The sequence below is a fragment of the Delphinus delphis genome, chromosome 14, assembly GCF_949987515.2.
Source record: "Delphinus delphis chromosome 14, mDelDel1.2, whole genome shotgun sequence".
Taxonomy (NCBI): Eukaryota; Metazoa; Chordata; class Mammalia; order Artiodactyla; family Delphinidae; genus Delphinus; species Delphinus delphis.
The window spans coordinates 50,382,966-50,409,959 of record NC_082696.1 but is presented as its reverse complement, the minus strand read 5'-3'; the positions used below and the strand labels follow the sequence as shown (position 1 = coordinate 50,409,959).

Below are 26,994 nucleotides of genomic sequence, written 5' to 3'. Positions count from 1 at the left end.
AGGACCATTGGCAAGACTGTTTAAGATTAGGAAAAGATAAAAGTATGGTTGTGCAAAGCAGATCCTGAGAAGATTTATGGCAAGCAGGTCCAAATTACCCATTAGGCACAATAGGTATGGTGCTGAGGGTCCATGATAGTTTTAGGGGCCCATGAAAATATTTTAATTTAAATTCTTTTAAAATTTGAAGAAGAAATGAATATGTCAATAATGAATCCAGCCTGTATCTGTCTGCATCTGTACTATATTTGTCTTATACCAACACAGTTAGAAAATATAATTTATGTATATATGTATATTTATATATATATATTTTTAAGTAAATTTATTTTTTAATTGAGGAAGGGGCTTCTGAAGGTTAAAGGGCCTATGAAAGTCATAATGCCACCCTGATAGTGAGGTCCTAACGGAAACCTGTCTGGTTGCTCTGGGCATTCTCCATTGAGTTCAGATTTTAGAAGATTGATACATGGTTGGGTAGAAGGAAACAAAAGCAACTATCTATCAGGATGAACCAAATCTTGTAAAAGAAATATAAGGCAACAAAAAGGATTTTTCAAATTATATATTAAGGATGTGTAAGGGAGATCAAGAGGGAGACAGACCCCTTGCTCATAAAATGTTTCTTGCTAACGAAGAGAAGAAAGTGGATGTGATGGCTCTGTTTGTCATCTCCTGCCTTATCCAGAGTTGGTTTGATATTCATTCATTCACTTAGTCATTCATCCCAGTTGTCTTAAAGACCTTATTCCATACTACAGAACTCTATCTGTCCCACAGTCAAATGGATCATGTCTGGACATCTGATATATAAGTAGCCAGTCCACAAGCTTGTCAACAACCTTGGACTTGTGTGTTGTGGCCTGGGGGTTGAGCCAATCATATACTTTTTCTCATGTATTTGAACTAAAAGATGCAGAGGGAAGTGCCCACTTAGTAATGAGACAGGAACAAAGAGACATAGGAAGGAGCTGAATCACATTAGGGGGAGGAATACCAGGGTGCTCCCTAGGCAGCTGCAGAGCTACCTGTAATTTCATGCCAATCTCCAGTTCCTGTTCCCAGGAGGTGCTTTCAGTGCTGTTCCATCCTGAGGTCTCAAGTATAAACCCCTTATGTTTAGCTGAATCTCCTGTGCCTGTTTCTTGCAAAGAGTCTTGATGAGAAAGGAACTATTCAATTCATGTTTTGCTCTTATATTCTATGTCAAGAAGGATTTCCCTATGATCTAGAAAAGAATAAATAGGAGTACTGTGAGGAAATCTCACCTTCCTTAATATAAAATCTGTTACCTCTAATGGAAGGAGGTTTACCTGATGAACCAAAGCCCAAGAAAAGCAAAGAGATGAGGTATCTACTAGGATGCTTTTGCCTGCAGGTAACAGAAAACCCAACTTAAAAGGGCTTAAACTTGAAGGTGGGATATATTATGCTATATAAGATGGTGTCATTACCCTTGCTCATACCCCCCTGCTTCCTCTCTAACATTATCTCCTATACTTTCAGATTCACTCAATGCTCCCTACTTTTTCCAATCCTATTTTCTTCATAGATTAGGGAACTGTAGTTAATACTGGGTGTTATACCAAATGCTTCTTTCTCAGCAGGGTGCTGAAGAAAATATGCACAGAGACAACAGAACAAGAATGAAAAACAAATTGATTGCTTTTATTTGCTCACAAATTTCAGTGTAGCGTTCTAGTATGTTAGTGTTGACCCTCTTCCCTTGAGCAAAGTTGGCCTAAATGTCCTAGAATGAAAAATGTTAATAATCTTGCTGTTTTGTTTCCCCTGAAGTACGAAACTTGAACCTTGGAGCTTACCACTGCATGCAAGAAAAGACCAATATTTGCATATACCCCTTGTGGAGAAGAGCCAGGGAAAGCGAGAATCTAAGGGCAAGAATGTGTCGCCTAAGGGCAGAGAGATCACTGAGCAGAGCCTAGATTTCCTAGTTTCAGTATCCTGGACTATCTTTCACTGGTCTTAGAGAAGCTCCTCTAGCACATCAAAACTGGATTAATTGCAAGTCCAGATCTCTACTTGTCCCCCTTTTCTAAAAATCAAAAGGGTAAAATGATAACCCAGAATGTTGCTGTACCAGCGCTCTGATCCCCAACATCTGTACAATTTAGAACAAACAAGCCAAGCCTTTGCAGTTTCTGCATGGAATAACCTCCCCCATACGTCCATCAGGATAACTCTTACTTCTTCAGATCTTTGCTCAATTACTTCCTTAACAAGGCCTAAACCCTGTTTAAAATTGCAATTTGCCATTGACCCCCCACTCTTCTAATTCCCCTTACCCTCCTTTTTTTTCATAACATATATTGCCTTCTGACATATATTTACTTATTTATTGTGTTTATTGCTTATTATCATTATTTCTCTACAGGAATGTAAACTTGAAGGCAGGAATCTTTGTTTTGCTAATTGACATACCTGAAATGTCTAGAACAGTGCTTGAGAATGAATTAATGAACAATAATAATGAGTGAACAGATGAATGAATAAAAGTAGTTTCAACTACTAGTTCAACAGTAGTTCAACTACTGTTGAAGTAGTCCCCCAACTAAGTCCCACTTCCCTTATATATAACAACCTGCATTTTTTCCTGTCAACGTTCTAAATTATCTTCACATTTTTGTCTAATTTAATAGGTGAAAAATGGGATCTCATTGTTTTAATGTATATTTCTTTAAGTAATATTATGGTTGATTTTTTTAATATCTATTTGCTTACTGTTAATATCCATCTTTTATGAACTGTTTGATTCAATGCCCATTTATTTATTAGAAAGCTTTTATTTTATCTATTAGTATATTCTGTAATAATATTACCTACTGTTTACTGAGTGCTTTCTGTGTTCCTAACTACTGTACTATGCTATGTATCATTCCATCTACAGCTAAAATTCTGTATAGCTATACGTAAATAATAAGGACTTAACCTAGCATATGTAACATATATAGGTAACAGTCATAATCAACATTTCTTGAGGATTTACCATACGTATTGTAACGTATTTTGCAGAGTAGTTGTTATTACTGCCTTTATTGGATTGATGAGGGAATTAAGGGTCAGAGAGGTTAAGTGACTTTTCCAAGATCATACAGCTGGTAACTACATTTGAATCCATCATCAGTGCTCTTATTCACTAGTAGTAAAAGCTATGTTATGTGTTCTCTTTGCTATATGTCTTCTATTATGTGTTTAAATATACAGACCTAGAACTGGGTGGGCTTTTAGTAGATGTTTTAATGATGGAACCTAAAAATTATCCTTAAGCCTATTAAGCCTAGTACGATACATTGCTGATTTACTAGCAAAGAATTTTTTAGGCACTTTAATCTTAACAACAGTATGTCTGCAATCACCACTTCACTTTTCAAATTGAATCCTATTAGTGGTCTTGATTTTTAACTAGTTATTATTGGCCATTAGGTGATGTTAATTAGTATAATATTTATTTTACTAGGGGGATGAATAGGAATTGTTGCTGCTTAAAAATAAGAATATAGTCTTTTCTCTTGAATTTAGGGCATTTTTAAGATTATGTTTTCGTAGCATTCGGATTACATTTGCAGAAGGTATTCCTCATTAGCTTGGTCATCTTTACTAAGTGTAGTATTTCAGTTTTACGTGGGATAGATGCAGTATTCTTATCTTGTTTGAGAAATTTGTAGATAGGATGTTTTTATGTGTTTTAATTACTGAAATAAAAGAATAAAGTTTTCTTTAGGGTCTTCATTATATTCTCTTTGAATATTAACATTTCTTATTAAACCATTTGTGATTCTGAAGATATCAGAATACTGAAGGAGAACAAATTTTTTAAAAATGTTATTTTTTCATGTCTCTTTTTAGGGACACTGGTTAGATGTTTTACTAATATGCACCCCCCCCAGAAAAAGAATTCTGATGAGCAGAATATCATTCAAAATTCTCCTCTGTAAGCTATCAATATCATTTAAAAAATAGTTTTGACCGTTTTTATAAAACAGGAAAGCTATTAAAAACTGCTAATAAAAATAGATGCTTATTTCTGTGCTAATACTAATTACTAATAATGCATGCTTATGTTTGTCACTCATTACATGGCACTGTACCAATCAGTGGATGACTGAGACTCAAGCACTTACACATGTAAATTAACAGTTAGATTTTTTTCCCCCTTTTTTTACTTAAGTGAGTCATAATGGAAAGCAACTCTAGGTCATAAAAAATCTTCTCTCTTTAATGCTAATGAAATGTCTCCACTCTCTGTATTAGCAGACTACCCTTAGTGGTAATCTGTAGGCTTCTCTTTTGTTCCTGGTGGTAATGAAATGCTGGGTGCTGAAAAAGCTCGCTCTTCAAGAATGTGTGGCCAATTGTCTTCTGTTCACTTATACTGTAAAATTTCTGTTCCCCAGCAAAGCTGAACAAGTGCAGGGACAAGATCAAAAGAGTATACATTGGCACCCGGCTACACCAAGTGACTCCTGCTTTATTAATTAGCCATAGCTTCTCCAAGTTAATTTACTCTGCTAGAGCAAAAACATTCTGTAAGACAAAAACAACAAATGATAATTCACCCACAAGTCCTTATTGTTTGCTTTCTTCAACTTTCAGTTTAAACCTTTGTACAGTGTTATAAGCTAAACATCCCTTCACTTTTCTGAACCTTAGTGCACAAAAGCTATTTTTATTTTTTTCAAGAACCTCAGCGAGATAGTCAAATGATCATTTTTATTCTCTAAAATTGGGTGATTTTAATTGATATCATTCTTTTTAAAAGTCAGTGCATTGGGAATCCAATTTAAAAGTGCAGTTGCTTCTAAAATTTGCAAGCTTGTTCTGTCCTCTCATCAGAAATGCCACTGGTGTTTAAGCATTTGAAAAGGGCCTTCTCTGTGAGTGTTTTGGCGGAAGCAAAATTTGACAATGATCCTAAGCTCCAAATTAAATAATATCAGTACCACTTTCCTTTTCATTTTAATCACCACTTTGTAAGTTCCTGAAGTCTTTTTAATTTAAGGAATCTTCAGTAGGTTTTTAGTTAATATTTTAAAGTTATAGCCTGAAACAGCAAAAAAAAAAAAAAAAAAAAAGATCTGCACATTCCCATATCCTGGTTTGGTTTTGTTTTGTTCAGGTGGAAAGGAAATAATTGAACTTTTGAGTAAGATATCAGCTGAAAGAGAAAAGTGATTTAGACCTCTGTCACCCAGGTTGTTACTGTTCATAGTGTTATAACCATTTAGTTGGCAACTTTTAGTATTACGATCTAATTTGAAAGAATTCCACTAGTTTCTATGTACTTTAACATGGTTTTAAAATAACAATGTGGGGCTCCCCTGGTGGCGCAGTGGTTGAGAGTCCGCCTGCCGATGCAGGGGACACGGGTTCGTGCCCCAGTCCGGGAAGATCCCACATGCCGCGGAGCAGCTAGGCCCGTGAGCCATGGCCGCTGAGCCTGCGCGTCCGGAGCCTGTGCTCCGCAACGGGAGAGGCCACAACAGTGAGAGACCCGCGTACTGCAAAAAAACAAAACAAACAAACAAACAAAACAATGTGATATATATTGTGTGATATATTTTGTGAATATAAAATAAGTTTTATTGAGATTATCTAAAATGTGCTGTTAAAGGAAGATCAAAGCATTTTTACATTGGGAGAATATAAAACCCATGTTATTATATTCTTAGGGGAAGGTGCAATGATTAACATCAATCTTCACTATATATTTATTTTTTGAAGTCAACTTCCTACCCTCCCTAGTTTCTGTATTTTTGGGGATTTTTTTTTTTCAGGAGTGCTTTTTTAAATTTTTATTATTATTTTTTTTCACATCTCTATTGGAGTATAAATGCTTTACAATGTTGTGTTAGTTTCTGCTGTACAACAAAGTGAATCAGCTATATGCATACATATATCCCCATATCCCCTCCCTCTTGAGCCTCTCTCTATTTTTGGGGATTAAAAAAAAAAACAACAAAGTTACCATTAAGCTTACTTGCTAATTGTGGATTTTTAAAAAAAATTTTAGAAAAGATCAGTGGTTATATGTATCTCTGTAACTTAGATGAAATAGTGTTATCTGCATTATGCATTTCTGGTTCTGTCAGAAGCTTTTTTTTTTTAAAGCACTGTGTTAACCATTCTTGTAAGGTTTTGTGTTTTTTTTTGGTAGAAGGAATATTTGTGTTTGGGAAGGTTAGCAGAGGCTGGCTGTGCTGGAAGTGACTGCAGTGCCTTTTGATTATTCATGGACAGTAATAGAAGGCACTTAAAAAGAACAATGAAATTGCTTATTTTTGTGATGGGCCATCTGTTGAATTGTTTTGTGCAACAATTGCACAATAGTATCTATGTCATATCATTCTATTTTCAACAGCAGCTGATTATGTCTCACTGGCTACTTGTCCTTATTTCTAAAGTCCCATGACCATTTAAAGTCACCTTTTCAGGGACCTTTGCCAGAAAGGTATTAGAAATCTCAAATAGCCTGTGTATTTTTTTTTTTTTCTTTTTTTCTCTCTCTTCTTTATTTGGGGAGGGAGGCTGTGATGGGAGTAGGAGGGGGGAGTTGGTCATGTTAGTTCTAATTAGTTAGGCTTCCTAGATGTTTAGGACAATTATCTGTGCTTTCCACCTGTAGTTCTATAAAATAAGTTAACATAGAATCAGTTGATAATTTGGATAGAAATGATAGGCTTGCAAAAAAGAAGAGTCAAGTTTAAAGACTGCAGGCTTTCATGCTTTTAATTATCTACTCTTTTCTTCATGATAATTAGAATTTTTCTCTTGGAATTCACTTCTATTTTTTTTTTAAAAAAAGTATGAGCCATTAGCAAATTTGTTAGAGCAGAAGTGAAATTAAAATAAAACCAATGTATTGCTGTCCATAGGTCACTGACATTGCTGATGCCATGATTCTGAAACAGCTTTTTGAAAATCTGTTCAAAAACGGGGTCGTCGTTGTGGCAACATCCAACAGGCCACCGGAAGGTAAAAACAAACACTGTGCTGTAGTGTCTTATCCAATTAGGTAGAAACAAACAAGCTTTTAAAAATTCACAATTTTGGACTCATTTTATTGTGTTAATAGATCTGATTACTTTGCTTTATCCTAAGTTTTATAACTAACAATCTGAAAAATCAGTCAGTATTTGTATAATATTTGAAAAATCTTTCCTAAATCCACGTGATCTCCCGTGTTTGATGCACTTGCAGTTTTTCCCTGAGCATTAGATATGCCATGTGTGCATATCAAAAAAATACAGGCCTCTCTAACTGCATTTTATGGGCCATAAAAGAAACTCCATGAAATGAAAGAAAAAGTTCCTAATTGAATCTTGGAAAAAGACTTAAAGCTTTCCTGCATAAGTGGTTTCTGATACTTCATTTATCATTTCTGAAAAAGCACTTCTGGCTTATTAGGACATTATTAAAAATTAAAATACAATAATATATAGATAAAAACAAGTTTAAATTTTGTGTCTTTCAGCCCATCATGTGGTCAGTTGAAGGTTGAAAGAACCAAAAATAATATTTTATGCATTCTTAATATTAACATCTGACTGGAATGCTATTCTGCCAGATACCTGCATGGCTAAGTTCTTACCTCTTTCGGGTCTTTGCTCAAAGGTTACTTTGCCAATGAAGCCTAGACTCATCTCCCATTTAAATCTACAACCCATGCTCTTTTTTCCTGGCACCACTTCTTTTTACCTGCTCTATTTTTTTCACATAGCACTTATGGAGCCACCATGTAGTTTACTTATTTACTATATATATAGTTTATTATCTGTCCTCTGCCAAGATGCAAAAGCTTCAGGAGGGCAGCAACTTTTCTCTCTTCTGTTCACAGGTATACATATTTTAAGTACCTAAAACAGTGCCTTGCACATGGATGGATCTCAGTAAATAGTCTTAGAATGAATGTTGAATAAATGTGTGTTCTCAAAGGATCTCTCTGGCTGCAGTACTGAGAATAGATTGTGGGGATGAGGTTTCAAGGTTGGAAGTAGGGAGACCATTTAGGAGATGACTGTAACAATCCCAAGGGGACATGATGGAGCAGTGCAGGTGGTAGGAGTGGTCAGATTTTGTAGACAGAGTCAAAAGGATTTACTGATGGAATGAATATAGGGTATGGAAATAAAAAAGATCAAGAATGACTCAAAGATTTTGGCCTGAGCAATTGGAAGGATAAAATTGCTGTTTACTGAGATGGGGAAGACTATAGGAAAAGCTAATTTGGGTAGGGAAGTAGGGTTTCTACGATTATGAGGCTGATGATGCATTTAAGAGTTTGGATTTCAATGGAAATGTTTGGACTGGAGGTATAAATTTGGGAGTCATCAGTCCTAAAGGAAGCTGGTAAGAGCAACCAGTGAGTAGGAGGAGAGCCAAGAGAATGTCAAGCAAGGAAAAGGAAAGTGGTACAAAAACGATGGATGATCACCTTTGTTAAATGCTGCTAGGAGGTGAAAAATGAGGTTGAGAACTGACTGCTGGAATTGGTAACATGGAGTTTATAACTGAACCTGAAAAGAGCAATGTAATAGTGTGTTTTTACTTTTTAAATTAAGTCATGTCACATTAATGACTTATAATGAATTTGTAATCTACTAATATGCCCAGATATTACTATGTGAGCTGTTGTCAAACTAGGTCTCTCTCTTTCTATATTTTTGTAGTTGATCTCTTTTTCCTTCCTATTACATTTCAGCATATTAGTTTGTCTACATTGTTTCATATTATTGATTTATGTTGATATTTTTTGAAGTATGATTCTAATAAATTTTTTTTAACTACCCCTACTAGCTATGACATTTATAAACTTAGTAATCGTGCTTCTGTGTCTTTAGCCATTCATTAACTAAAATATGTAAATAGGGTAGGACCAAGTTTAGACTCCTGTAGTATACCATTAGAGGCCTTATTTTAGGGAGACATTAATTAGTTAATCAATACCTTAAGACCTAGTTATTCAAACAATTACACTTATACCTAATCTGTTACACTGTTAAGAGAATTATGAATGATTTTGTCAGATGCATTTATTAAAATCCTTATAATGTTATATATAGCATTCTTGTGATTTATTAGTGTAACAACTCTGTGAGACAAGGCAGTGAGTTTTTCATATTAGATCATCTATGGGGATGTGAGGCTTGACTCTCCTTCAGTTGACTGTTGACTTAACAGTATCTTCAGTATTACCTATAGACATTCAATGATAAGCTATGTTCATAAAGAGCAAAGTGCTAGAACAAGCTTGGAACGCCCCTCCCCTCCCCCCCCCCAGCAAATACTGCTGAAAAGAAAATTGCAGTCAGCTGCTCAAGCTACTGCAGTGTGGTCCACTGAGGAAGGACAACCACAGGAGAGGTTAGGAACATTCTGGAGCTCATAGCTTTGTAGGACTAAGCAAAGTTACAGGCCCACCAAGGTAGCACAGAGAAATCCGAGATGGAGCCATCCTTCTGGAGAAGACTGAAAGTCTAAGATGCAGAATTCCAAAAATTGGGCATTAGCCACAAATTCAAAGAAAGCCTTTTCTAAATATGAACCTGGACAGAATGCTTAACATACACCAGGTTTTTTAGCCATGGCAGACAATCATCATAAGTAGCTTAATATTTTAATATAAAGAAGATGGTATGTATATATACCATCTCCTCGTGGTGTGTGTGTGTGTGTGTGTGTGTGTGTGTGTGTGTGTGTGTGTGTATAATTTCATGACTGAAGAAACAAGACTCAGATTAAGTATGAATCTCAGGAAAAGGAAAAAGTATAGGACAAAGAATGGGTCAGTTTTTGCCAAGGGCTGGTGTGGGGAGGTGTTTGACTACGAAGGGCCAGCACCAGAGAATTTTGGGGGTTTTGGAACTGTTTTGTGTCCCGATTGTACTGGTGGTTACATGTTTAAACGCATAGAACTGGACAACAAAAAAGTTAATTTTCCTGTATATAAATTAAAAACAAATCACATGGTTAGTGAGTGATAGAACAGGGTCTAGAAAGTAGGTTTTGTGACTCTTTTGACACATTGTCCTCTATCTTTTCTCCTTGTTGGTCATCACTAATCTTTGTCTACTCTGTCCCAGATACAGTGTGTCCTCTTTTCCAGCCATCAGAATGCATTCAACTTTTTCTTTAGGTTACAGCTTTTAATCCACAGCCCCCAGATAGTTATTATTATTTTAAAAATAGCATCTACTTATTCTAAGAGTGTTATGAGAGGTGGGAGAAGAACCTTCCTGGCAGAGGGTTGAGGCAAAGCCCAATGGTTGGAGAGAGGATGACCCATTTGAGGAACTGAAAGGTAGCCAGTGTGGCTAGAGTGCAGTGAAGTAGGGGAAGTAGGATACAGTGAGGTACAAGATGAATCTGGAGAAGTGAGAGCTAGGACCTTATAAAGCAGTAGTAAGGATTTTGGATTTTATTCTAAGAGAAATGGGGAGCCACTGTAGTGCTTTAAGCAGGGACTGATAAGATTGGATTTGGAATATCACTCTGGTTATCATATGGAGAATGAGTTACAGGATGGGATGCAGTGATATGGTGGATTCAGGGAGACACACTAGGAAGCTATTGCAGTGTACTGGGCAAGAAATGATAATAACTTGATATAAGGCAGTGATTCTCAACTGGGGGGCTGTTTTGCAAACCAAGGATATTTGGCAATGTTCGAGACATCTTTGGTTGTCACTAGACAGGATGGGGGGTTTGGTGCTGCTACTGGCATCTAGTAGGTAGAAGCCAAGAATTCTGCCAAAACATCCTATAGTGTATAGGGATACTTCTCACAACAAAGAACTATCTAGCCCAAAATATTAATAGTTCTGAGGTTGAGAAAACCTGATATAGTATATAGAGAGGATAGATTTGAAAGATAGTTAAGAAGTAAAATGGATAGCACCTTGTTATAGGTTGGATACTGAGGAAAAGGGAAAGGACAATTTCTAAATTTCTGGCCTGTACAAGTGGGTGGTTAGTGGTGCCTTCATTCAATAAAGACAGAATAATCTGGAGGTTAGAAGTCCAGATCATGTTGCCCAGTGGACAAGAACACTGTATTTTCTTCCCCTCTGTTAACTCTTTAGCTGCTGTGTTTAATTTTCTTCCACATTATTCATCTCATTCCTTCCATTTCTAGTTATAATGCATCTCAATTTCCTGGACAAGAATAGGGGTTATTGTTGGTGGAGATTACAATCAAACACTCATCTTTTCTCAGTTAATAACTTGTCAATTTATAGACAAATAAGTTATTAATTTTAATAGAAAATGATCAGAAACATTTAATAAATAATTAATAATTTTAATAGAAAACAGTTGATAACGAAGTAAAAGCAACACCAGAATTTAGGAACTTAGCAGAGAAAATAGCTATGGAGGAAAGTGGTCTGGGAAAGTCCGGTAGAAGAAAAGAAAGGGAAGTAATACTTGAGGGGGTGAAGGGAATAAGGTACCAGTGACTGCCTTTATGTCACTGTTTTTTTCTAGTCCTCACTTCTAAGTCGTGCCTTCCTGGGGTCCAAGGCCTCATCCTGTACACCATGTAGTTGTTAAAATCTCAAACCAGTGTCAGTTCATGATGACAACTTTAGCTTTTAGCTTCCTGTTTGTTTACTGATCTGTAGGGACTTTCCTACTTTCTGGCAAGCTCAAAATATGTTTAGTATATTTTAAACATTTGTAACACAACACTTGTAGTGCTATTTTATATTTTCTAGGGTAATCTGATTAAGGCTCTTAAACTTGAAGCAAAGAGGAGTAGGAAATTGCTGGGAAATTTTTAGATAAACTGTATCTAGAGATAGTTTATATTCAATTTTGTATTTTTATAAAATCTCAAGTAAATGATTTATTTAGCATTTTTGTCATTTAGGTAAATACTTTTATATGGCTCATGTACAAATAGACATATTTTTACTTTTCAAAGATTATATTGTCAGGTCATTAGAAGAGCCAGAAGCAAAAATCCACAATTAAAATATCATATATATGCCAGTCACTTTTTAGGTTCTGAAAAAAATTGTTAATTTCATGATATTCTAGTAGGGAAAAGCAATATTATCGATTTAAGTGCATGGAGACCCTAAAAACAGATTAATAATAGACTGGTAGATTAAGTTAATTAAATTGAAATTAATAATTAAACTTAAGGACAAAAATAAGAATATATTTTTATGGGGAAAAAGAATATATAACTTGAAATGACTATGCTTCTTTGACAGTAAAACACAAAGTGCTAAGGGAAAAAAGTCCCCTATTGACTGAAGAGTGCATTGTGGACTTTCTAGTTTTTAATTTGCTATTTATTATAATGAAAATGCTATAGATAGCATTAGAATGTCCAAGAATAAGTCTGCCTTAGATTATTAGGCAATGACACTGTGTGATTCTAACTCAAGCCAATGTATCTATAGTAAATAAAAGACTGGATATCACTAGAAAATTGGTGCATGCACACACACACACACACTAATGTAATTTATCATATTAATATTTTTAGGAAGAAAAAAAATCTATTGATGTTCGCCATAAAAGCTTGAAAGAGCATTTGGCAAAATCCAACATCTTGATAGAATCACTCCATAACATGTAAATAGATGGAAAGTTTCTTAATATGAAACCAAATATATGTATATCAGTTCAGAAGTCAGAAGTATGCTTATTGGGGACACTGTGGTATATCTACTGCAAGAATGAACAAGGCAAGGATGTCAATTATCACTTTTTAACATTGAACTACATTACAGACAGTATAAGAACTAGGTGGATAGGGAAGGGAATCACCACATATCTTGATTAGAGGGGTTCTCCAAGATTAGTCATACCACTCCTTTTTCAAGGTTATGTGAATAGAAAATACCCTAATATGGGAACGATAAGTAGGAAAGAGAAGTAAGTAAGCATTAGAAGATTTCTGTTTTGTGTTCTTTAAAAATCAGGAAAACATAGACTCTGTGATATAGAAGATCTAAGCTGAGAGAAGACAAACAGATTAGTTGAAAACCTTTTTACTGAGAAATCAGATGTAATTAAAAAAAGCTACATGAAATAAAGGGGTTTAAATTAATTAAATCAGTTAAAATCAGCATTTGAAGCACTGAAGTGTAGAATTAAAACTATAGAAAATGAAATCAGTGATAAGGGAAGCAACTTAAGAAGCTCTGCCAACGTGTAGAAAGAGAATAAAGAATGAAATGATTTTTTTAAAAAGTTATTTTATTTTTGGCTGCATTGGGTTTTCGTTGCTCCTTGCGGGATTTCTCTAGTTGTGACGAGCAGGGGCTACTCTTCGTTGCGGTGCACAGTCTTCTCATTGTGTGGCTTCTCTTGTTGTGGAGCACGGGCTCTAGGCGCGTGGGCTTCAGTAGTTGTGGCACGTGGGCTCAGTAGTTGTGGCTTGCGGTCTCTAAAGTTCAGGCTCAGTAGTTGTGGCACATGGGCTTAGTTGCTCCACACCACGTGGGATCTTTCCGGACCAGGGCTCAAACCCGTGTACTCTGCATTGTCAGGTGGATTCTTAGCCACTGCACCATCAGGGAAGCCCAAGAATGAAATGATTTTTAAAAAATTAAATAAGTCCTCTGGAGGAAAGAGGTCTTAAAATGTGAACTTATTAAAAAGAAGTGGTTGAAATAAGAAAATTGATCATAACAATGAATTGAGTATAAGTGAATATTTGTAGTTACTGCTTGCTTATATATTTGTAAATTTTGTTCCCCTTGGAGAGAGGGTTTACAGATCCTGAGTGACAGTGTCATTATTTGTGGCACTGATAACTAGGGTAATATACAGTCAAATATTTTAGAATTTAAGATACACCTTCTACTTTTCAAATTACTAGAAAAGACGAGGGATCAAAGTAAAAATATTTCTTAGAGCAAAAGCTAGAAAGCAGAAGAAACAGCAAAAAATAAATAAATAAAAACATGAAACAAAATCAGGCATTCCTTGTCAATGACAGGAAATACAAACGGGTTACATTCCTCTATTAAAAACTAAAACTTCTTCTGATGTGGCTGAGTAGGCTCCTAGTCAGTTGACCTTGCAGACAACAATAATACATTCTGAACAAAATATGTAGCACAACTATCTGAAGGTCCTAGAGAGTGAAAAAAAGTCAGAAAGATTATAGAGGGGAGACAAAACTTGGAAGAGGGTCCAAAATGGAGAGAATTTCCTGTTTTCTTAATTTTTCTTTCTTTTTAAAAAATAGCTATCAGCTTTAGGACAGGTAAAGTTATTGCTGCATTGGATGACTAAAATTCTGATAGAAAACCCACAGTCTTTCTGGCCAGAAGAATCAGATGGCAGAGTTTAGGGCAAGCATTACTGCTGGAAAATGAAAAACGAATCCCACTGAGAACTAGATTGGTATAGCCCCAAGTCTCAAGTTCTGTGTATAAATTCTGCCCAAATCTCTGACTGGCCTCTGAACCATACATTTGCAGAGCAAACCACAAGCTTCCTAATGATAGGGTACTGAACTGAGATTCAAGTTTATAGTTTGAGTCCAACCAAGGTAATTTCCTGCTAAAACAAAAATATCAACACTCTTCAGAAACAAAATCCATAAGGTCCAGGATACCATCTCAAAGTGATGAATGAGGAAATATTGACCTATTCTCAAGAGAAAAAAACCATCAACAGATAGCAACCCCAATATGACCCAGCTGTTGGAATTAGCAGACAAGGGCTTTAAAACAAGAATTATAACTATAACTTTGGGGGAAATGAGGTAAAGAAAATATGTTCATAATGAATGAAAGGATAAGGAATATCAGCAGAGAAATAGAAACCATAAAAAATGTACCAAATTTAAATTCTAGAACTAAAAGAGACAGTATCTTAAATAAAAAATTAACCTAAAGAACTTAATAGCAGAATGGAGATAACAGAGCAAAGAGCCAGAGAACTTTAAATTATCCAAGGTGAAGAATAGAAAATGATAGAAGTAAAGAAACAGAGACTTCAGAATTTGTAGAGCTATAACAAGCTTTCTAACATATTTCTAATTGGAATCCCAGAAGGCAAGGAGAGATAATGGGCAGAAAATCTTCTGAAGAAATAATGACTGAAAATTTCCCAATCTGGGGTGAAGATATAAATTTACAGATTCAAGAAGCTCAGTTAAATGCAAGCAGAATAAATACAAGAAAACACTGCTTAGGCACATTGTAGTCAAACTGCTAAAAACCTAAGATAAAGAAGAAATCTAGAAGGCAGCCAGAGAAAAATGACATTAAATACAGGGGAACAATGATTAGCTTTTGATGACTTCCATTAGAAACTATGGAGGTCAGAGACAGTGGAACAACATCTTTAAAATGCTGGGGAAGAAATTGTCAACCTAGAATTTTATATCAAATAGAAATTTCCTTCAAGAATAAAGACAAAATAAAGACATTCTGATATGAAAGAAAACTAAACAAATTCATCAGCATAAGATATGCACTACAGGATATTCTAAAAGAAGTTCTCCAGGTAGAAAGGAAATATTAAGACACTTGGATCCCCAAGAAGAAATGAAGAACATCAGAAATGGTAAATATTAGAGTAAATATCAGTAACTAGTTTTTCTTCTTAATTTCTTAAAAATAGAAATGATCATTTTATGAGAAATTATAACATTGTCTTGTGGGGTTCATAATGTATGTAGATGTGATCCATATGACACCTATAGCATAAAGGGAGGTGTTTAGATGGGCTTATATGGATGGAAGGTTTCTACATTTTTTTGTGTGAAATGGTATGATATTAATTCTAAGTAGAGTGTGAAAAGTTAAGGGTACAGGCATACCTTTAAGATACCGTGGAGACATCCAGACTACTGCAATACAGTGAATATTGCAATAAAGTGAGTGACACAAATTTTTTGGTTTCCTAGTTGCATTTAAACATTATGTTTACACTATACTGTAGTCTATAAAGTGTGCAATAGCATTATGTCTAAAAAATCAACTTACACACCTTAAGTAAAAAATACTTTATTGCTAAAAATGCAAACCATCATCTGAGTCTTCAATGAGTTGTAATCTTTTTGCAATAGTAATGTAACCAAATCCAGGTTTGGCTGCTTGCCATTCATAAGCCACTAATTTGAGAGGCAAGCGTCAGTAAAAAAGAAAGGTGCTTTAATCAGAAAAGCTGGCAATCTGCGAAGAAGGCGGTCTTGTGTCCAGAGACCAACTCCAAAGATTCTCCTCAACCATGACAGTTTTTAAAGGGAAAAATGGAGGCGAAGAATCTCAGTGAATCATCAAGAATCTCAGTGAATCATTTGGTTCTGCATCATTCTCCGTTGAGTGCAGACTGGCTGACTCTTCAGATGTTATTTTGCCTGTGTGATCTGCCTGCAGGATTGCTAAGGAGGCTGTTGGGTGTAGAGAGCTAGTAATTTTTTAACTGCTTAATTCTTCATTCTTACTTTCTATCTAGGAAAATAATCAGGTTAGACAAGGTACGGTGTATATTCAAGAGAGCATAAGTCAGGAGTTAGTTTCAATTGCTTAATGATCTCATTCCTATAATTAGGTTCTTTTAAGGTTAGAGGGGAACAGAAATGGACAAAGAGGAAAGGGGCAAAAGAGCTGCTTTCAATAACATCAGAGATCACTGGTTGTAGATCACCAAAATAAATATAATAATAATGGAAAAGTTTGAAATATTGCGAGAATTACCAAAATATGACACAGAGACATGAAGTGAGCAAATTATGTTGAAAAAATGGTGCTGATAGACTTGCATGACACATGGTTACCACAAACCTTCAATTTGGAAAAATGCAGTATCAGCAAAGATCAATAAAGTAAAGCACAGTAAAATGGGGTATGCCTGTATATATTGTAACCCCTAGAACAACAGAAATAAAATAAAAACCAGTTGACAAAAAGGAATTTTAAAATATATTCAAATAATTGAAAAAAGGCAAGAAAAGGTGAACACAGGAAGAAAATGTAGAGGAAACAAAAAGAAAACAAATAATAAAATCATAGACCTAGGGACTTCCCTGGTGGTCCCGTGGGTAAGGCTCCATGCTCCCAGTGCAGGAGGCCTGGGTTCAATCCCCTGGTCAGGGAACTAGATCCTGCATGCATGCCACAACTAAGAGTCTGCATGCTGCAACTAAAGATCCCGCACGCGGCAACGAAGCTCCTGCATGCCACAGCTAAGTAAGTCCTGGTGCAGCCTAAATAAATAAATAAATAAATATTTTAAAAAAATCATAGACCTAAATGTTAAATGAACTAAACATTCCAGTAAAAGGTAGAGGTTATCAGGATGGATTAAAAAATATCAAGAGATATACTTTAAATATAAATATAGATTGAAAGTAAATGGATGCAAAGAGGTATATTCTACAAACAGTAATAATACAAAGCCTGATGTGTGTGGGCTTATTAACGTCAGATTAAATTGACTGAGGCAGGCCCTGCCAGTCCCTTTGGCCCCACCAGAGGATGCTTGTGCTGGGCTCTGCCTCTCTGTCCTCAGTTCATGGCAGCAGGGGTCCTGCGCCCCTGACTCCCGGGCCTTGGTGCTGGAGTTTGTCCACTAGGGATTACAGTTGTGGGTAAATCAAGTATTGTGTGGTGGTTTGTGGAAAACAGTTTTGAGCCTAAGATCAGTTCAACAACAGGGCATCTTTTGTCTAGCACCAAAACGAGTGGCATAAATTCCTAACCTGGGATACAGCTACACAGGAATGATTTTCTGCTTTACCACCGATGTTCATTTATAATGATTTATGATGCCAAAAAGGAGAGGTATTTTCAACATTAAGGAATGAATTAAAAGATCTCTGACAGCAAGTCCCATCTAATTTTGTAGTTGATGTGGCAGGAAATAAGTGCGATATTATTGCAAAAGGTGAGTCATGGAGAGAGATGCTAAGGATTGCACTGACTCAGCCATACAATTTTTGTAGAGATCAGTGCAAAAACCACAGTGAACTTAAAGGACTCTAAAGAAGTTTCTCAAAGAATTCCATTCACTCACACCAACCCACCGCCCCTCCCACCCCCCATTTGGTAGTAAGGGCTTCTGACTCCAAAGACAACCTTTCGAGTCAAAGTGAAAAAAAGCTGTTGTTGGCTGAACCTCAGCCTCTCACACTTGATAATGAAATAGTTGGTTCTGAAAGTTAACAGGGGACTTCGAATCTCTGCCACTACTTTTTGCCTGGCTGGTTTTGAGTCTTCTTTGTGCACAGGGGATTCCCCAAAATACCCAAGGTCTGTTTTCTCATTGAAGACTCCAGTCATGATATTTCTGTTCATTGAATTCTGTTACAAAAAGAAACTCTGGTGTGAAAAACTACTTCACTGGTGTTTGACTTTACTGAAAATAAATACATAAGGTAGTATTTTTGCAGTGAAGGTTTTATGTAACATTTTATTAAGTTTCTCTTTCATGGTTCTTAAAAAAAAAAGAGTCTGTGGAGCCTGTAATTTCCCTGGATCCCCATTATCACTGCTATAAAGGATTGCACCATTTAAAATGGCATAGGATATCTAAAATGGAGGCTGACAATTATTATATGAGTCAAAAATGGATTCAATTTATAGGACTATTCATGGGATTGATGGAGAGGATTTCATCTTCCTGCTACGTCTAAAGCAGTTTTCATTCAAAACATTAGCCAAGGATGCACGTGGAAAATTAACATCAACAACAATAAATGTGTAGGTCACCCTAATTTTTCCTTCAGATTTTTAAATTTGTGTGTCACTAAACACAGTATTGGTACTTGGCAATGAATAGGAATGAGCACATAATAACATGGATGAATTTCAGAAACATTAGGCTGAGTTAAAGAAGACTTATACAAAAGAATATATACGCTATAGTTTCATTTTTATGAAGTTTTATCTAAGGTTTTATGGTTTGCTTTGGAGATTTTAGTAGATATCTTTAACTTATCACAGTCTACTTAAAGTGATACTAGACTGCTTCAGGTATAGTCTAAGAACTTTCCACAGTATACACCCATTTCTCTCCTCCTAGTCTTTATGCTATTGTTTTCATACATTTTATTTCCACATATGTTATAAATCCCACAATATATTATTATTATTTTTTTTTTAACATCTTTATTGGGGTATAATTACTTTACAATGGTGTGTTAGTTTCTGCTTTATAACAAAGTGAATCAGTTATACATATACATATGTTCCCATATCTCTTCCCTCTTGCGTCTCCCTCCCTCCCACCCTCCCTATCCCACCCCTCCAGGCTGTCACAGAGCACCGAGCCAATATCCCCGTGCCATGCGGCTGCTTCCCACTAGCTATCTACCTTACTACGTTTGTTAGTGTGTATATGTCCATGACTCTCTCTCGCCCCGTCACAGCTCACCCTTCCCCCTCCCCATAACCTCAAGTCCGTTCTCTAGGAGGTCTGCGTCTTTATTCCTGCCTTACCCCTAGGTTCTTCATGACATTTTTTTTTTTCTTAAATTCCATATATATGTGTTAGCATACTGTATTTGTCTTTTTCTTTCTGACTTACTTCACCCACAATATATTATTATTTTTGCTTTAAATAATTATCTTTTAAAAGAATTTAGATAATAATAATAATAAAAAAGGCTCATATTAACCCACAGTTACCATTTCTGGTGCTCTTTACTCATTTATATATTCCAGGGTTCCATCCAATATTATTTTTCTGCCTAAGGACTTCCTTTAAAGATTTCTTATAGTTCTGGTGTTCTGGTGATGAATTCTTTCAGCTTTTGTATGTCACAAAAAGTCTGTACTTGAAAAGATATTTTTGCTCAGGATAGAATTCTATGTGGACAGTTTTGTTTTTTTCTGTTTTTGACCTTTAAAGATGTTGCTCTACCATGTTCTGGCTTGCGTTGTTTCCAATGAGAAGTTGCTATCGTTCTTAACCTTATTCCTCTGTATGTAATATATATTTTTGCCTCTGGCTGCTTTTAAGAGTTTTTTTTTTTCCTCCTTTGATCACCAGTTATAAGCAGTTTGATTATAATATGCCTTGATGTAATTTTATTCATGTTTCTTGTGCTTGGGCTTTAATGAGCAACTTAGATCTATGGGTTTATAGTTTTCATCAAGTTTGGAAATAATTTGGCCATTATTTCTTCAAATATTTTTTCTATCCCATCCTCTTCTCCCCTTCGGGTACTGCAATTCCACATATATTGGGTTGCATAAAGTTGTTCCAGAGCTCACTTATTCTCTGTGCATTTTTTCTTAGTTTTTTTTCTCTCTGTGCTTCATTTTGGCTAGTTTCTATTGCTATGATTTAAAGTTCACTAATATTTTCTTCTGCAGTGTCTAATCTGCTATCATTCCCATCCAGCATATTTTTTTTGTCTCACATATTGTAAGTTTGCATCTCAAAAAGTTCTTCTTGGGTCTTTTTATATTTCCCATGTCTTTATTTGATATGCTTGCTCTTCCAGCTGCTTGAACACATGGAATACAGCAGTAACTGTTTTAATATTCTTGTCTTCTAAATTTATCACCTATGTCATTCCTAGGTCTGTTTCTGTCGATGGATTTTTCTCCTTGTTCTGGGTCATATTTTCCTGTTTCGCTGCATGCTTGGTAATTTTTTATTAGATGTTAGGCAATATGAATTTTACTGTGTTGGGTATTGGATATTTTTATATCCCTATGAATATTCTTGAGCTTTATTTTCTTTCTTACAAACAGTTTGATTCTTTTGGGTATTGCTTTTAAGTTTTGTATGGCAGGACTAGAGCACATTTAGTCTAGGACTAATTTTTCTCACTACTGAGATAAATCCCTTTTCAGTATTCTGCTCAATACCCTATAAATTTAGAGGTTTTCCAGTCTGTCTGGTGGAGATAGGCACTCTTCCCAGCCATGTGTGAGCCCCAGTGATGCTTTCCTTGAGTACTTTCAGATGATTCTTCTCCTGGCTTCAGGTCATTTCCTCACACACATATGCTGATCAGTACTCAGCTGGGGATTTAACTGGGACCCTCAGCAGATCTTTAGAGCTTTTTCACTGGGCAGCTGTCTTTTCTGTGGTACGCTGCTCTGTGAACTCTAGCTGCTTTCTCCTCCCTGGACTCTCACCTATCTCCTCAGCTGGGGAGACTTCCAGGCTCTGTTTGGGTTCCCCCTCCTTGTGCAGAGTGCTATAAACTTCCCCAGACACTAAGTGCATTTGTTTTCTATTCTTAGGGATAACTGTCCCTTTTTTCTGGCGTCCAGTGTTCATATAAAGCTATGATGACCAGGTCTGGGATTATGGAAGGCCACTCTAAAAGTCTGTCCACGATAGTGGATTCAAGGAAGGCTTGTTAGAAAATGTGGGATTTGAGCAATAGTTTGTATAGTATTAGAAAAGAAGGTAGAGGTAAAGTCATGAGCTTGTGCTGACTCTTCTGCCTAGGATACGCTTCCTTCTTCTCTGCTTGGTGGCACCCCACTTACTTTTCCAAGGTGCTCTAGTCCCATTGTTACCTGCAAAGCTGCCTTTGAACCCAGGTAAAATGAGTAGTTCATGTTCTGTATATTATGTTTATACCTTGTATCCTTTTTTACCTTGTATCATGGTTATGATCTGGTTGTGTCTGTCAGCTGTGACAAGTCTAGCTGGTCACAACATGGTTCTGAAAAAGCCTATGAGTTTTAGCTTCATTAAAGACCTTCCTCGGGCTTCCCTGGTGGCGCAGTGGTTGAGAGTCTGCCTGCCGATGCAGGGGACACGGGTTCATGCCCCGGTCCGGGAATATCCCACATGCCGCGGAGCGGCTAGGCGCATGAGCCATGGCCGCTGAGCCTGTGCGTCCAGAGCCTGTGCTCCGCAACGGGAGAGACCACAACAGTGAGAGGCCCGCATACCGCAAAAAAAAAAAAAAAAAAAAAACCTTCCTCAAAAATTCTAGATATACCAATTACTGGCTGGGAATTCAGCAAATTATTTTTAAAACTTTGAGTATCAGTTTCTTTATCTGTAAAATAGAGGTAGAAATATTTACTATGCAGCATTATTGTAATTTGTGTACAGTGTCTAGCAAATTGCCTGGCTCCTAGTAGGTGTTCTCTAAATGCTAGTTCCTCCTTTTATTTATCTTTTGTCTTCAGCACTCATTTCAGTGCAGACAAATAATAGGAATTCATGAATGTATGTTGAATTGAATATAAAATTGTAATATACCATCAAATGGGAACATTTAATTAGCTGTATTATCTATACATCTAGTAAAATACTGTTTGAACTCCAGTTAGATTTTTAAAAAGAAGCTAAGTAGCTCTTCCTGCTTACGTGGCCTAAAGGCACCATTTTCTTTTAATCTGTACTAAAATAAGAATCTCCTGGAAAGGTAAATCAGATTGGTTCCATAGAGCCATATAATTATTTTGTGTTAATTTATAGGAAAACTCCTTTTAATTACCTATCTTAAAAGTTTCTTACTCTAAATCCATATGTACTTATATAACTAAGTGGACATCCTGGTCATTTTGACACTGGGTTTTTAAGGAAAAGATCTGCATATCCATGTGTATCTCCAAAGTATTTATGTAGATCCTTGTAATTACTTTATAAATCCTCTTTGCATGCACTTCATCTGTAAGTCTTATTACAGTTATTCATTGTGGAGAATGTAGAGGTCCTTATACCATTCTCAAAAAATGAACATCCGGGGACTTCCCTGGTGGTGCAGTGGTTAAGAATCTGCCTGCCAATGCAGGGGACATGGGTCCGATCCCTGGTCCGGGAAGATTCCACATGCCACGGAGCAACTAAGCCCGTGCACCACAACTACTGAGCCTGCGCTCTAGAGCCTGCGAGCCACAACTGCTGAAGCCCGCGCTCCACAACTACTGAAGCCTGCGCGCCTAGAGCCTGTGCTCTGCACTCAACAAGAGAAGCCACTGCAATGAGAAGCCTGTGCACTGCAACAAAGAGTAGCCCCCGCTCGCCGCAACTAGAGAAAGCCCACCACGGCAACGAAGACCTAACACAGCCAAAAATAAATGAATAAAATATAAAATAAATTTATAAAAAAAAGAATGTCCCATAATTCCAGTACTCTGTCTTATATGGCCAAGTGCTCTTTTAGCTCTGTTTAGAGATCATTAAAAAATAATAGGCAAGAACTTCTGTTGAATTATAAAATAATATTTAGTAAATAATGACAAATGTTGATATTAATGTAGTATAATATCTTCATGTCTAAGAAAAATAATATTAAACAACTAATATTAAAAATTTTGGTAGCTAAATAACGTTTCAGGAGATGGATCTATTGTATTGACAATTTGCATAATATTTGAATTGCAAAAAACTCTTCAATTTAATGAGTACAGTCCTTTTTCACTTAAGTGTCCTGTAAAAACCTAAAGGTTTTCCAACCAAATGAATTCTGTTTAGAATTTTGTTCAGAAAATACTTCCCAGAGCATAAAGTTTGAATTATATATCCTTGTAAAGGCTGATTTTTTTTTAAAGTTAACCCTTTAAAAATTAAATCTCAAAGACTTAAAGGCATTGTTATTCTACTTTAATTTTGCTGAGTGGAAATCTTTTAATCAAGAATATTACAAGTGGGCCTTTACATTTCTCATTGTCATTAACCTACTGAACGGTTCATGCCTGTTAAACTACATGTCAGGGCCTGCCTTATATGTCCATAAAAAAAGATATTCCGCGAGTAAGACCAAAATGTTACCTTAACATAAACTTTCATTACTGTAATATTTTAGTTTTAATTCTGTAACATTTCGTTTTTTGACATTCACTAGTGTTGTGTATGTTTCTCTAATAAATTTTCAAAGAGCTTATTGAGGCATAGTTGACATATAATAAATAGCGCATATTTAAAGGATACAATTTTTAAAATACTGACATACATATACATCTGTGAAATCTCCACCCTGACAATATAATTAACATTTCCATCACACCCCAAATTTCCCCCTCCCCTTTTTCATCTCTCCCTGCCATCCCTGTCCCAATCCCTCCCTTTCCCAGGCAACTGATTTCTTCAGATTATTATAGATTAGTTGGCTTTTCCTACAGTTTTATATATATGGAATCACACAGTATGACTCTTTTCTTTTGAGGGGTAGGAGGGTTTTGCCTCTTTTACCCCATATAATTATTTTGGGATTCATCTATTTTTTTGCGTGTATGAATAGTTTACCTTTTTTATTGCTGAGTAGTATTTCATTGTACAGATATGCCACAGTTTATCCATTCATCTAATGATGGACATTTGGATTACTTCTAGTTTTTGGCTGTTACAGATAAAGCTACAATTTTAGCTATTATGATAAAGCTGCTATAAACATCAAGTGTATTTAAAAAATTATTTCATTTTTTATTTTTACCACTTACTGGCAATCATGGCTGTCAACTCTTATCGTATAGCAATGTTTTTATGCACCTTCCCCAGCAACTTTGTAATTTGGGAAGACTATGAAAATACCTAACTTTAAACCCATTTCCTGCATTTTACCCATTTTATTCATTCGAGGTATTGATTATAGGAAAAAAAGATCTCATTTTGAAGAGATCCTGGTTAGCATTATCTTACCTTTTATAATATCTGGCTAGCATTATCCCACCTTTTATAATATCACTAAATAAAAATTTCAAATGTAACTGAATTTAAAGCCTGCATTATCTTACCTTTTATAATATCACTAAATAAAAATTTTAAGTGTAACTGAATTTAAAGCCTGTAGTCCTTAATTAACCAAAGAGCTTATGCAAATACTTTCTTCACTATAATGTTATGATGAATATTTTTCTAAAGAGAATAAATGTTTCCTAATGACCATATTTTATTTCCATAAGTAAATATGGTAGTTGAAATCTTAGTTATCAAATTTTCTTTAAACAGGGAAATATAAAAAGGATCCCTTAATGCAATACTTAAAAAGAAAAATTGAGACACAAACTAACTTGTGATTTTTATAATTTGGAAAACTTTTTACTGTTCTCATTTTTATACTTTTTTATTTTTTAAATCTCATTACTTTATAGAGTTGACTTTTTAAAGGAATATTTTATTTATTTAGGCTGTGCCGCACGGCTTGTGAGATCTTAGTTCCCTGACCAGGGATTGAACCTGGGCCTTTGGCAGTGAGAGCGTAGAGTCCTAAACTGCTGAACTGCCAGGGAATTCCTTAAAAGGAATGTTTTATATGCAATAAAAATTCAACCTCCTGAAAAGAATATTCCAAGTCTCCATTATTAACAAAAAGTATGCAAAGCTTAAAATTTGTTTCCCCTTTCCATTTATTTATTCTTAACAATATGTGTGTTTATGTGTGTGTATATGCGTATGAATATACATACACCATGGCACATATACATATATGTAAAAAACACTATTATAAGGCAACAAAAACTACCTGTTTATGATATATAATTACATTAACTTTACAGTCTATTAAGAATGGAGTTTTAATTTTTAGGTAGTTTCTTTGAAAGTGGCCTTAATGTTATTTACTTTATATCAACTTGATATAAAGGCATTCACAGTTCTGCCTGTTGATGTGTTTTCTTGAATGGCAAACTGTGTTACACAGTATTCTGTACTGAGAACTTTTATTATAGATGAGAAAAGGAAACTATAATTTGTTTCCCAGTAGAATCTGTATGTTCAAATATTAAGTACTTTTAAATAGATCTTCTTTTTATGTTGAATTTTTGATTTAGGATCATTCGTGATATCTTCCAAATTCTTTTCTTGCTTTTTATTATAGTTTTTTTTTTTATTGTTTTTTATTTTTTGTGGTACGCGGTCCTCTCACTGTTGTGGCCTCTCCCGTTGCGGAGCACAGGCTCCGGACGCACAGGCTCAGCGGCCATGGCTCACAGGCCCAGCCGCTCCGTGGCATGTGGGATCTTCCCGGACCAGGGCATGAACCCGTGTCCCCTGTATCGGCAGGCGGACTCTCAACCACTGCGCCACCAGCGAAGCCCTTTATTATACTTAAAAGCTAATTTGATTGAATGCCTTTTGATATTCTTTCTGTGATTGTTAATTTTTTTCTGTTATTAAGAATGTAATAAATTTTGTATAGTACCAGAATAGAGATCAATTTTGGTTATTTTTCTTCTCTTTTGCTTCTTTATCTTTTTCATCAGTAGAAAGCTTTATTTGCCAGGCTAAAATATAAGCTAACATTATGATTTAGGTGAAGTGAAAAGCTAATACTAATTTTTTCTTTCAGATCTCTATAAAAATGGACTCCAAAGAGCTAACTTTGTACCATTCATAGCTGTCCTGAAGGTAAGGAAAATTAGTTACTTATGTTCACTGACTAATATCATATTGATTGATAATCAAGGGCATTTATAGGATTGCTATGGTCTTGCATTCAAGCAGAATTTATTTTGTTATTTGATGGTAATAGTTAAAGACTCTAAAGGAGAAAAGAATCTTTTTTATATAGTATTCATCAATATGTACACAGGAAAAATTACAAAATTTAGTCTAAATTATTGTCCAGCTGCAGCATTTTATAAATTTTAATTTGAGGTTTGCTTGTAAATTATAGTGGACCGTTTCAACTTATACATTGATTTCTGAAAAAATGTTTAATGTTCCTTGTTTCCTTCAGGTTAATGGCCATTAACATGTTTTCCCAGCTATTAAAGTTGCTATTTTGGAGTAGCATTATTACAAAAATATTGTAATATATTTAAATGTGATTGCCATAAAGTTATCATGAAATTATGTCAAGTTGAGGTACATAAATAGTTTGAATATTTGTGTGTATCATCACTGCATAGAGTTTGAAATAGGCTTCATTACAATATGATGAAGAATAAAGTAGCCTTCTTTTTCACTGTTAATTTTAGTAATTTTTTTACAGGATTATTCAATAATTCTACATTCTACCAATATTTATTGGGAACCTACTATGGGCAAAGTGCTACATTAGGCATAATGGATAATATAATCATTAAGTAGGTTGTGTTTCTTGCTTGCAAGTCATTTATAATCTGGTTGGGCATATAC

General features: G+C 35.5%; 1 protein-coding gene and 1 pseudogene across 5 annotated transcripts in view; both read left to right on the top strand.

Annotated features, from left to right (window-relative positions):
* AFG1L (AFG1 like ATPase) overlaps positions 1-26,994 on the top strand; it is a 216,239-nt gene that overhangs the window by 86,409 nt on the left and 102,836 nt on the right. For all 5 annotated transcript variants that reach the window (XM_060030135.2, XM_060030136.2, XM_060030133.2 and 2 more), the window contains exons 6-7: positions 6,894-6,993; positions 26,204-26,262. In XM_060030135.2, the coding sequence (XP_059886118.1) occupies positions 6,894-6,993; positions 26,204-26,262 (159 nt within the window). The remainder of the gene's footprint in view (positions 1-6,893; positions 6,994-26,203; positions 26,263-26,994) is intronic.
* LOC132437406 (ras-related protein Rab-22A pseudogene) lies at positions 9,762-18,243 on the top strand (annotated as a pseudogene).